General features: G+C 26.5%; 1 protein-coding gene across 1 annotated transcript; it reads left to right on the top strand.

Moving 5' to 3' along the window:
• Positions 1 to 1,259: 1,259 nt before the first annotated feature.
• LOC142328155 (uncharacterized) lies at positions 1,260 to 11,354 on the top strand. The gene is made up of 2 exons (XM_075371698.1): positions 1,260 to 1,345; positions 10,412 to 11,354. Exons 1-2 carry the CDS (start codon positions 1,289 to 1,291, stop codon positions 11,120 to 11,122), a joined length of 768 nt encoding a protein of 255 aa, XP_075227813.1. The 5' UTR covers positions 1,260 to 1,288; the 3' UTR covers positions 11,123 to 11,354.
• The last annotated feature ends 1,325 nt before the right edge of the window (positions 11,355 to 12,679 follow it).

A 12,679-nucleotide genomic window follows, 5' to 3' on the forward strand; every position in this document is an offset into this window, starting at 1 on the left:
AGTATAGATTCTATTTAACGTAAATTTAATTCTATCAATTTTGCAATATTATAAATTCCATTGATTCGAATCATTCAGTTCAAATCCAGTTCACACAGTGACAAAGACTCAAAGTTCACGATTTATTAATTCAGTTCATTAAAGTTTGGAAGTCGAGAGTTCCAGCGTTCAAGTCCTAGTAAAAGCAAGTTACTTTTATACGGATATGAATACTAGATCATTGTGTTCTTTGGGATTCAATTAACTACACATTTTAGGAACGGTCGAAATGAGACTGTACAAGATTACACTTCATTTACACTCATACATATCATCCTCATTCATCCTCTGAAGTAATACCTAAACGGTAATTCCCGGAGGCTAAACAGGAAAAATAAACAAGAAAGTTCATTAAAGTGTGTATTTCAACTAGCAAATCTATATATATATATATATACATAATATTTTTTTTGAGATGAAATATATCTAGAAACTTTCTCAGTTATAGCAAGGAACATGGGTAATAATTTGGCTGCGATTGATGGAATAGTTTTTAGTTTATCCTGAAAAACATATAGTTTTATTGTTAATATATATATATATATATATATATATATATATATATATCCCCGAAATATGAATAAGGCTAACATAGATAGATATACATATGCATTTAATTTAATTAAATCTTAAACCAAGATTTTAATATACGTAAATTTGATTAAAAAATTTAAAAATATTCTTTAAGATCACATTTTGCCAATAGCAACAAGAAAAGTAAAATATAAGGTGATTTATCTTTTAATACCAACTCGTGAAAAACCATGTAATTGCAAATAGAATTTATTTAAGAAAAAAATAAGTACGTTATGATCTAACGATTGTAAAATAAAGGCTAAGAAAAAGAATCATAAATTTAATGATAAAATGGCATTATATTTTATAAATTAAAATATAAAAAATAAAAATGTAATTATTATATTGTAAATAAGTTCGCATTTTAATTACATCGTAAACATAAAACAATTATTATAAATTGTTACATACTTTTTTGTTTTTGTATTTTTTTAATGTACTGTCAATCTATTATCATAATAAGGCTATTTATTTACCGTTATCTTTAAAATCCTTTTAAAAGATAAAAAATGTATTGAAATAATAGACAATATTATAAATGATATGCATCTTTGTTTATAATAATATCACTTCATCCATTTACAATTTTAAAACATGACTTTCATATAAATATTATAATCTCTAATATTCACGCATTTGCTACAGTGCCATTTAGAGTGGTATTGTTTTCAATATGGCCGTGCGATGGAGATGGTTAACTGTCATCGTTGTTCTTTTTTATATTGTTCATGTAAGTATTTTATTTAATTTTTCTCAATAAATAACAAATATTATAACGAAATATTTTACAAAAAAAAAAAGTTTTAAAACAATAACATTTTTGGTATATCAAAAACAGAAAAATGTTTAATCAAATCTTTATTTTCTTTTTTAATTTAGAATAATAATGATGATGAAATTATTACTGTCCTAAGATTCTATTCTTAAAAAAACTTACCTTTAAAGCGGTATTAAATTGTAAACCAGTTAGCAGTTATAAATCTGAATTTAAGGTTAATCATGTAGACATTAAAAATGTTAAAAAATAAATATTTTCATTTAATGAAAAATAAACTAAGGTTTGATTAAACTTATATTTATCTGGTTGTTGATTTGTTAATTGTTTATTTTTGTTAATATGAAAGTGAGTATGTAATTTCTAGGCATTTCGAGGGGAGATCCCGTGTTGGAATCCCGGTCAAACATGGCATTTTTAATTCTCTACCAATTTCCACCGGACTAATAACCATAGCTGTTTATGCCCCCTCTTACATAACAAAAAAATTTAATTAAAATATTAATTTAAATACCTTCCCTCTATTTTCTACGACCCCTTTACACTTTTATCTGTAATTCTAAGGATGTAAAAGATATTTGAAAATATTTTGATTGTGGCAAATACTATTTGCATTACTTCAATTTTTAGAACATAATGCAATTTTTTTAGGACATAAGAAATACTGCTTTAGATTTTCAAATAGTATACACGTCCTTAAGATTTAAAAGAAATAATATTAATTTAAAACTGATCATCAAACAAAAATTTTATATCATAAATTTACAAATTTCAAAATAATGAAATTAGTTTTGTTTTGCAGAAAATAAGATTATTTATTTTATTATAAAATAATATTTTTTATAATATAATGATTAGCAAATAACATAAAACAATAGAAAATTACGAAACGTAATCAGTGTAAACGTTCACAAAAAAAAAACAAACTAATTTTGATTTTATTGATAAATGTACCAATTTTTATTTAAATATATATTTTCTTTTTAATACATTCATGTATATATACATATATATATATATATATATATATATATATATATATATATATATATATATATATAATAATGCTGCGTCTTAATGAAATTCCTCAGATGTGGATTTCGTTCAAGAAATCACTTAGCCTACAGTAAGTAATGTGATGGTTGATTATATCTTATTATCTGTAATTACATTAAAGATTCATTTTTTTTTTAATTAAATTATTTTTAAAGGATAACAAAAATATTTTATTAATTTTTATAACGGTTAAGTTAAATTCAAATTTTGAAAGTAGGTAAAATTAGATAATTACATTCAATTGAAGTGAATTAGAAACAATAGCAGTGTTAAATTAAGAAAACAAAATGATCATTAGGTAGACTGATAAAAAATTGACGGATAGAAGAGCGTTCGTAGAATTATTAACTAGAACAAACGATAAATAAGAGGTAATAGAGATATTCTAGTTGACGCTAAAAGCCATTTAGATCATAATACATATTATAAAAAAGATCCGATGTGAACACCACATGACTTGCTTGTACGCCTGTTAAATTAACATATACATGTTTTGTTTTTTTAAATGAAAAGTACATAAAATTTTCTTTCATTAATAACATCTGATATTTTTTCATATTTGTTTTTTTTTATTATTATTATTGAATTATTATTTATCGATAAAATGTGTTTACAATCAGAGGTTGATAATTATTAATAAATAAATATATTAAAATTAATATATCATCCTGGAATAGTCGCTTTAATATTAGAGGGACAGGTAGAAAGAAAAAATTGTGCAGGCAGGCAACGTTTGGAATATGTAAAACAAATTGTTAAGGATGTAGGATGTAGGAGGTATACCGAAATGAAACGACTAGCACTAGATAGGGAGAGCTGCATCAAACCAGTCAAATGACTGAAGACCAAAAAAAAAATATTAAAATTAAAAAAAATTGTTAAAAATAAAGGATATCAAGACTGATTCGAACCGATGTGTCTTCCCCTTTAAAGATAAAATATTTCATTAATTCAAATTTTATTTGGCTATAATTCTGGAACTAATGAAAATAAGTATCATTTATGATATCCATTGAAAACCTCTCAATGAGGGCTGTAGTTAAGAAAAAGACCAAAATCCAAATTTTTTTGGATTTTGGTTTTTTGGACACTTTTGATTTAGTTGATTGCAATAAAAAATGGAATAACTAGATGTTACAACAGTTCTAAATCCAAAATTTCAACATCCTACGCAAAATAGTTTTTGAGTTATGTGATATATATACGTACCTACATACATACATACGTACAGACGTCATGCAAAATCTAGTCAAAATGGATTCACAGATGGTAAAAATGGAAAACTCTTTTTATTTCGTACAAGGAAGTAAATAAAAATTTTTGAATTTAAAAAAAAAATCCTTTGGAATAATTTGAGAAATATTTGTTTATATTAATTTTATATTAAAAATATTAAATAATCAATAAAATTTTCCCAAGTGAAAAGGAATAATTCACGGCAACTATTTTCTATCCTCCAAAAAGCCTTTTTTTATTATCTCATGCAACAATAGAAATAGGCAAAAGTATAAGGCAGAAAACTGCCTTAAAAATAATAAACAAATTAAATATTTTTTTAAACCAAATTTAATTTTTTTTTTACGTTAAATAAAGTCTATATTTATCTATATCTACACTATTATATAAAAAAGAAAAGGGTTTTTTATAAACAAAAAAAATTAATGGATCACCCAACTCTATCGCATTTTACCCATGTTTCTGAGAGGAATTTTAGATATATTTCTTCTCAAAAAATCTCAACGAACCAACCGGTCGATTGCTTTATAATTTTCAGGATACATACAGTGGGTGGTTTAAAAAGGTCATACATTTATGCCCTACTTCCCTTGAAAGTTTTAAAATATTCATTATTTCTTCACCCCAAGTAGGGTGAAGTTGTAAATTAAAGATATTCAGTAAGGAAAAAAGATAATCCTTTTACTTCATTATTATATTTCTGCCTCCACGGCGAATAAAAGTTATGAATTTTTCATCGTCAAAGGTGTGTACGTTAGGTACTACTATTATTCTGTCTGGTAACTTAGTTTCTTTTTCAGGTTTCTATAAAACCTGCATACTTTAATTGTTATTTATCAGTATTATTCTCTCAATAACGAGGATAACAAACATTTCGGAGATCGAGGGGGCGGAGCCCTCTGCGTAGATGGAATGGTGACTGAAGCGACCTCTACGGGTGTCCAAGGCGCCGTCCCCCTGCGACACGGTAATGGCAAGCGAAGCGAGCTGTGCAACCCTGGGGTAAGCTCCGTGGCCACGGGAGCCCCCTGAGTTGGCTCCGGGGCTCTCTTGGGCCAACCTGTGCCTTGAGAGTCGAGGTTCTGGCTTGACGGGCCAGCTAGGATAATATATTTACCAGACAATCAACACATATTTAATTAAATCACATCTTATTCCAAATAAAAGTATTGCTATTTCACAATACAGATCCATTCTAGGAAAAAAATAAAAATAATTATATATATACATATATTTCCTTTTATTCTCTATAAAATATATTAATATCATAAAAAACGGTTAATATGATAAAATAATACAATTTTTTTTTTAATTACTGCTGACGGATATTTTTTTTTCATTTTATAAATACTGATTGATCATCATTTTCCTTCATTAAATTACTAAACTTGCTTATAAAACGAATCTATTTTCGAAATTTATTTAATAAAAGTAAAATATTACAAAATATTTCTTTCTTCTGTTTATTTTGATGACCATTTTTCTAACCTTTTCTTGTTCAGGTGATTGAGTTTGTCAATAATTTCTTCTTTGTATTTTATCTGACTGATTCCAGATTTTAATCCTGGATAGCCATTGTATTTTTTAAAATAACAATTTTCATAACACAATTCTTAAAATAAGATTTGCATCTAGGATCGGCAGTAAAACCCCTGCAAAAATATTATTTATTATTCGCAGTTTTTTTTTTGCATAATTATTCAGATATAAAATTTTTTTAACGTTATTTCAAAAAACAAAACTTATTTAATGTGTTTTGTAATCGTGAAAGAATTTAACCATGATCTATTTAAGTAATTTTTTCCTTTATGAAACACACAATTGTTATTTTATTGATAATTTTTTGCGTGACTAATCTTACGTTTACATTCTAATGGAAATGTTATGAAATTTAATATTAAGTTTTTTCATGACCAGAATGATAAGACTGGTTTTGTAATAATATTTATCGAGTAAAAGTAAGTATGATTTAAATATTTATAAGAAATATTTATATCTAGATTGCCGACTCCGTGACAGAATAGTAGCGTGTCTCGGCTTTTCAATCAGAGGGATTTTAATCCCGGTTAGGCTTGACATTTTTCATAACCTAAAAAAATCCATTTCTATATTCTCATATACAAGCTTCTATGTAGGATTCTGCGGTGAATTAATTCATCAAGCAAAAATAAAATACTCAAATTTATAAAATTTTTTAATGAATTAACCATATATTAATTAATTTAATATTATATAAGTTGTGCATATTATTTAATAGTATAAATTTAATATAATTTAATCAAAATTATTACAAAATTGAAAGTGTTCCAATATCTCGTTGTTACAATATCTCCTCTGCTTAACCAATTTCAGGCTATCACTTTACTAGTTATCATTTCTTCCAAAAACTTCAGAAGTTTTTTTAACATCTAAAAATTGATTATTTAATGCATTAATAATTTTCATTTTACTTTGAAGAAAATATAAAATTAAAAACAAAATTTTTAATATAAATGATCACTTTTTTAATAAGTTTTTTTTTTATAAATAGAAAAAAGTCGTTTAAGAAATTTACTTGTAAAACTTGTAGGGTTATTGGAAATACTTAAAAATGTTGAGTCTACCATCATTAGATTTATAAAAATGGTAAAGAAAGCGAGAAAAAAATTGAAAAAAAAAAACAAATCAAATTTAAAGCATCAAAAAATTATATTAGTTCTAAAAAGAAATCTAAAAACAAAATAGTAATAACATTTTATAATAATTTTTGTTTTTTCTTCTTTACGATTTGCTTCTATTATAGTAAAAACTATAAATCTATGTAAAATGGTGATAAATTAACAGATTTATTTTAAAGATCTGAAATATTTTTACTTTCCTGGGATCATAGCTCTAGTGCAATACTGTAATAAGAAAAGTATAGTAATCAGTTAAAATACTGAGTATGGGGTTTTTCATTTCTCGGCGATTCATGACCTAGGGACTCCAAAAACAAAAAAACAAAAGAGGTGGAAGGGATAATATTGGAACGTACGTACGTTGGAATGTTTGAAGAATAATAAAATTTGACTGGATAAACAGATTTTGATGAAATTTGACACTGAGACCCCCGTGTATGTGGAACAATTTGTTGGCAAATGTTTGGAGTCAATATTTCCAGGGAATAGGGTAGATAGTTTCTATAGAATCAATTATCTCAAATTTTGCAACTACAATCCCACTGTATCCCACTTTTATTATTAGAAATATGTAAGCCGGTTCGCACGCAACGGTTTGGACTACGAAGGGACTAACTGGAGATTTTGAAATATGTACTAAAGTAAAGCAAGGTTGCAATACCCTCCTGTTATCCCTGATTTTGAATGATATCGATGAAATATATGATATATATATATATATATATATATATATTTATAAATCAATCAATTACAATGAAATTTAATTAGAAAAACTCTAAAAGGAAAATAAATATATATTTACATTTAATTCTGTTTTGTATCTATTAATTTTTTAAATTTTTTATTATTATATTTGTGAAGTGATAGTGATATTTTAATTAATATTTACTGTCAACCCCTCAGACGGTTCATGAGTATTGTCTAATTATATGTGTAATGTAATTCTGTTTTTCTTGTCTGATCAATAAAGACAATTAATACTCTTATATTAGTTAGTCTCGGTGGTAAACAAAACAAAAGATGTTACTTCTACAGCAGAATATCCCTGCATTTCCGTCAGCACAAAATGGTGATACGCAAACACGATATTTAGCTAAATGAACAATTCCAGTTCAATCTTCATCTTTCCCAGTAAGTCTGGTATGGAATGTTTGCTACTCATGAAAATAGGTGTACTATTTAACATTTAATATCTGACACATATATAATAATAGAAGATTTGCATTAAATATCAAAATTAAGCACACATTTTTTATTATATTTCGAAGAATTTATATTTAAATTAACGATCAGATTTATTGGATTTACTGATGAGTTACTATTGCAGGTGCCTACGGTGTTTGAGGGCTTGATTTCTTTTTTCTTCTTCTTTAATGTTTAGACAAGTTTCGCTATCGGTCATTTGATGGATTACACTCCTGCACCTTTCTGGTTTCTGACAGTTTCTTTCAGTCTCGCCACACTCCTGCTGGTTGGCTCTGTAATGGTATCTAGCCTACGAGTTCTTATTCAGTCCAGTCTCTTCTTCCGTTCATCATGCCTAATAAGATGTCCTTTTCCAAGGAATTATTTTTACCTCTTGATTTTATCTAAGTTACTTTGTTAGTTACTTCGGCCGTAAGGGGTGGTAACAATCCCGTCTACGGGATTGTTACCACCCCTTACCAACACCGGAGCTCAAAATCGTTAATCCTACGCTTAGCAGCCTTCTTGATGGTCCATGATTCACAGCCGTAGGATGCAGTAGGAAAAACAATTGTGCTGATCAGTCGGAATTCTTTTTTCAAACTGATGTTCTTTTCTATACTTTTTTCAACCCTGTCATGGTAGCCCTACCAACTGATAGACTTATTTTAATTTTAGTTATGCAGTTTCCATCCCAGCAGATATATTTGAGCTAAGAAAAAAAATCTTCAATCACCTCTATCTTCTCGTTGCCAATCCTCACGTTAATCTTCTTACTTTCTGCGATTGTCATGATCTCCATTTTCTCAATGCAGAGATGAAGCCCTGCTTTTTCATTTTCTTCTTGCACCATCCTAAACAGAGTATCAAAATCTTTCACGCTTTCTGCTAGCAGAGTCGCATCATCTTCCTATTTTAGGGTGTTAAGAATTCTGCCGCCAAGTCTTACACCAATATTGGAGTCATCAAGATTTCTCATAACAAATTTTTTATGTAGATTAAAAATTGAAGAGGATAAGATGCATCCTTGTCTAGTTCCTTTTTTGATCACAAACCAGTCAGTTTCACCATTTGGCGTGCGGATTGTGGCTTCGTGATTAGGGTATAGAGACTTGAAAAAGGAATGTTCTTATGTTCACATTTCTGGGAGGCAGTTCCATAATATGTCTCAGTTTATGTCGTCAAATGCATTGGAATAGTCAATAAATTATATAAAATTTTTTTGGGAAATCTCTGGATTTCTCCGTTATCTATCGAATGTTTGCGATGTAATCTCTTGCGTCCCGTCCCTTCAGAAACCGGCATGGACTTCTAGTAATTCTCTGTTAATTGTTACGGTGAAACTGTGTTGTATGATTTTTTGAATAATTTTACTAGCGTCTGGTATCAGTGCAATGTTACGTTAGTTTGAGCAATCTTTGGAGTTGCCTTTTTTGGGAATGGAAATGAATATTGTTTTTTTCCATTCTTGTGACCAAATGCGTGTATTCCATAATTTCAGGGAAAGATAGATCATTGACAGAACGGGTATGAGTGAGTAATACCCAACGGAGTGCAGCTCCATTGGTTTACCAAAACCTGGTACTTTCTGTCTGGTTAATTATTTCATTGCTCATACAATTTCTACTATAATATCTGGCTCTCCAAAAAACAAAAAAAAGGTGGGTAATGTTCGTAAGTACGTATACACATGTGTTATTGTGTTTGAAGGTTAATAACTTTCTACTGGATTAACCGATTTTAATGAATCTTTTACAAATACTCGTGTATACGGAACAATTTGTTGGTAAAAGTTTGGAAATAAAACGGTTTTTCAAAGTCTGCCTCAGTATTTGCAGGGGATGAAGTAGACGGTTTTTGAGGTGAATTTTCTCAAAATACTTCAAACAAAACCCCACTTTATATTAAAACTTTATAAATACGTACATGCTTAACGTAAAAAGCAATTTCCCCCTAATTCTTTCCCTTCCCTAAATTCGAAAACCGACATCCTTTTTCATCCTTGTTGCATAATTTTTAACCGATTTTTTCTTGTTTTCTAACATAGTAGCAGTGTAAATGGGCAAAAAAGATACTTTGGGAGCAATATAAAAAGATCAAATTTTAAAAATATCGAGTTTTTGAATTTTTTAAACCTTTTTTGTGTATTATTATTTTCTGCTGTATAAAAATAAATAGTCAAGTCAGAAACAAGTATAACTTTGTTGTCAGTTTTTTTTTAATATTTTTCCAAATAGCATTAAACTCTCATTAAGATTAACCTTCATTATATTTCTGAAATTAATTCACAGTAATTTTTTTTCATAACAGCTTAAAAGTTTTTCTCTTTTTTCCTGATCGTACAAGTTTTACAGCTACCAGAAACCTCCAAATGCAAAATATTTTAATCTTTTCTTCGTCAACCATTTGATATAATTAATTTTAAATTCGTTTATTTTTATTAAATGCTACTTTTTTTTGGTGTTATAACAGTTTTATTTCTTCATTTAATATTTTATTTTTATTAATCTTTTTATCTCTGAAACATAAGAAATATTTTATATTTTAGATATTAATATGTATATATTATATTTATTAAATATTTATAATGAAATAATATTTTATTAAATATTATTAAAAACTATAAATCCACCTTACCAGCAGTTAATTTTGAACTTCTCAAGATCTTTCGGTCTTTAGATCATTAAGGAGATTAAAATATCATATAAGATAAAATAAAAATATTAAGCAGTCATCGTCTAAGGACCAAAAGATCTTGTGAAGTTCAAAATTAATTGCTGGTAAGGTAGATTTTTACTTTTTAATAATATTTAATAATTTATTAATATATATATTCGGTAACCATGTTTGAGAGACTAAAATAATATTCTTTTGTATTGTGTTTCAGTATAGTTCGGTGGATGTAGAAGCTGGTGGAAAAAGAGATAGAAAAAATGGATACTATATTACTAAAAAATATAGATCTTGTCCACCGTGTAAAAAATATAGATACTGCGATTATTATGGTGATGATTCTAATCTGTTTTATTATGACAACTGTAATGATGACGATACTAATAATAATAATAATAATAACAATGATGATGATGATAATGGTGACGACGATGATGGTGAAGATGATAATAATGACGATGACAGTGCTAAAAAGAAAACTAAAAAAAAGAAAGAAAAAAAAGGAAGTAAATTTTTGAGAAAGTTATTTAAGAAAGATAGAAAAGATAAGAAAAATAAAAAGGGTAAAAAATCAAAAAGTAAATCTAAAAATAAATTAAGCAGAAATGAACCGGATAATGACAATTCTGATGATGGATCAAATGATGATAGTTGTGGAAACGGGCAGACCATTACTATTGAAAAAGGACCAGCAATAATACAAACTATTATATTGGATAAAGATTTGTATCCTAAATATATTTCCGGTTACTATAACGATTGTAACCCGTTTCAAAAGGTTGTAGTAAAAGATGGTGATTGTTCAAAATATTTACCGTATTATACTACAGCCAGTAATTATGAACCGCAAAATATAAATGTAGTAAAAGAGCCATGTTGTAAACAAAATTCCTTTGGCATCTGTGATCCATATTGCTGTAGTTAGTGCTAAATAAACTGTATGTAAATATGAAGATATTAATGAAAAAGGAATAGCAACGATATATAATTTTTAGAAAATATTTTAAAGGAATTATTGAAATGCCGATAAAAAAGGAAAAAAGTCAAACTAAAAGACTGATTTATTGTTCACGTAATTTAATTATTAAATAAAGATACGATCTCATTTTTCCCTTTTATACAACTTTATAATTTTAAAAACAATGTACAGATATGTTAAAAACACAATTTTAATTCCTTGAACAGATATAGATTTATCTCATAAAAAAGTTATTATTGTTATTGTTAATTAAAACAAAACAGAAAAATTTTTTAATCATTCCTGTGTGATATGAAATGTAATAAAATATTTTGGTTTATTTGAAAATAATACATTACATAGAGGAGTGTATACTAAATAATTTTTTTTTTAAATTATATATTAATAAAATCGGAGAAAAAGAACATGTGTAAAGAAAAATAGTTTTTTGGTTTAAAACAAATAGAATTTTATTTTTACAATTTCATTTTTTATTAATTATTTGCATTTTCAGCAATTAAAAAAAATATATATATTTTTTTTGTGTTTTATATCTACGTAATTTTACAATTATTCGTTTAATAAGCAACGTATCTCCAAGCTAAAAGTTTAAGCTTACTCGTATATGTCTTTAATATTAAATTTATAAAAGTTGACTTTTTTATAAGGTACGTAAATTAGTAATAAATTTTAATCTGATGATATGATTTAATGTTTTATTTGTTTTATGTTTCATTTTTTCTAAAAATTAAAGTAAATAGTGATAATGTATAAATAAAATGCATATTTTGGTTATGGTATAAATAAAAGAGATTAAAAACTGTTGCTTTAGGTAGAAATTATTGAAAATGGTTGTTAATAATTTATAAATAAATAGATACCACTGTTATTAATGTTAAAAATATTTGAAATAAATTACGAGTATTTTAATTTCTGATAGGATTAGTATTAAGATACAAAAATAATACATCGTAATACTAATATATTACTATTATGATAGAATGCGTGTATTTTTTATTTTTAATAAAGCATTTTAATAAGTGTTTCATCCCGATGAAAAATCAGCAGTATTTTTATGATTTTTTAAAAGTTTTTATTTCGTTGTTTATTCTTTAACAGTAAAAATTCTAATAAAATTTGTGGGATATTTATATGAAACAGAGTTTTAAAATCCTTTCGCATTAAATCAGAAAATAAATGAAAGTTAAAAAATGCCGTAGATTTTTCAACGGGTATAAGCTAGTTTTATTTAAGCAAACCCATATTCATTTTATATATTAAAATAAATAAACAGACAAATAGATCGAAGTTATTTTTAAACACAAAAAGCGATTTTATATAGAAAAGTAAACATGCAAAATATTTTTTTTTTATATCAAAGTTGATAAAAAGAATTCATTGTGTAATTTAAAAAAAAAAAATCATAACTCATACTCGAGCATCATTAATTAAAATTAATAAATTTATTTATTTTTACAGTTTATAGGAAATAAATGAGGATAAGTTTGTGTCATAAAATTGAAA

Source organism: Lycorma delicatula, chromosome 7 (assembly GCF_047948215.1).
Source record: "Lycorma delicatula isolate Av1 chromosome 7, ASM4794821v1, whole genome shotgun sequence".
NCBI classification, from domain to species: domain Eukaryota; kingdom Metazoa; phylum Arthropoda; class Insecta; order Hemiptera; family Fulgoridae; genus Lycorma; species Lycorma delicatula.

What these genes read in the sequence shown, in the direction of transcription:
- LOC142328155 (XM_075371698.1), top strand. Translation starts at nt 1,289, where the DNA reads ATGGCCGTGCGATGGAGATGGTTAACTGTCATCGTTGTTCTTTTTTAT. An exon ending in TTCTTTTTTATATTGTTCAT is followed by an intron (nt 1,346 to 10,411) that starts GTAAGTATTTTA and finishes ATTGTGTTTCAG; the next exon opens with TATAGTTCGGTGGATGTAGA.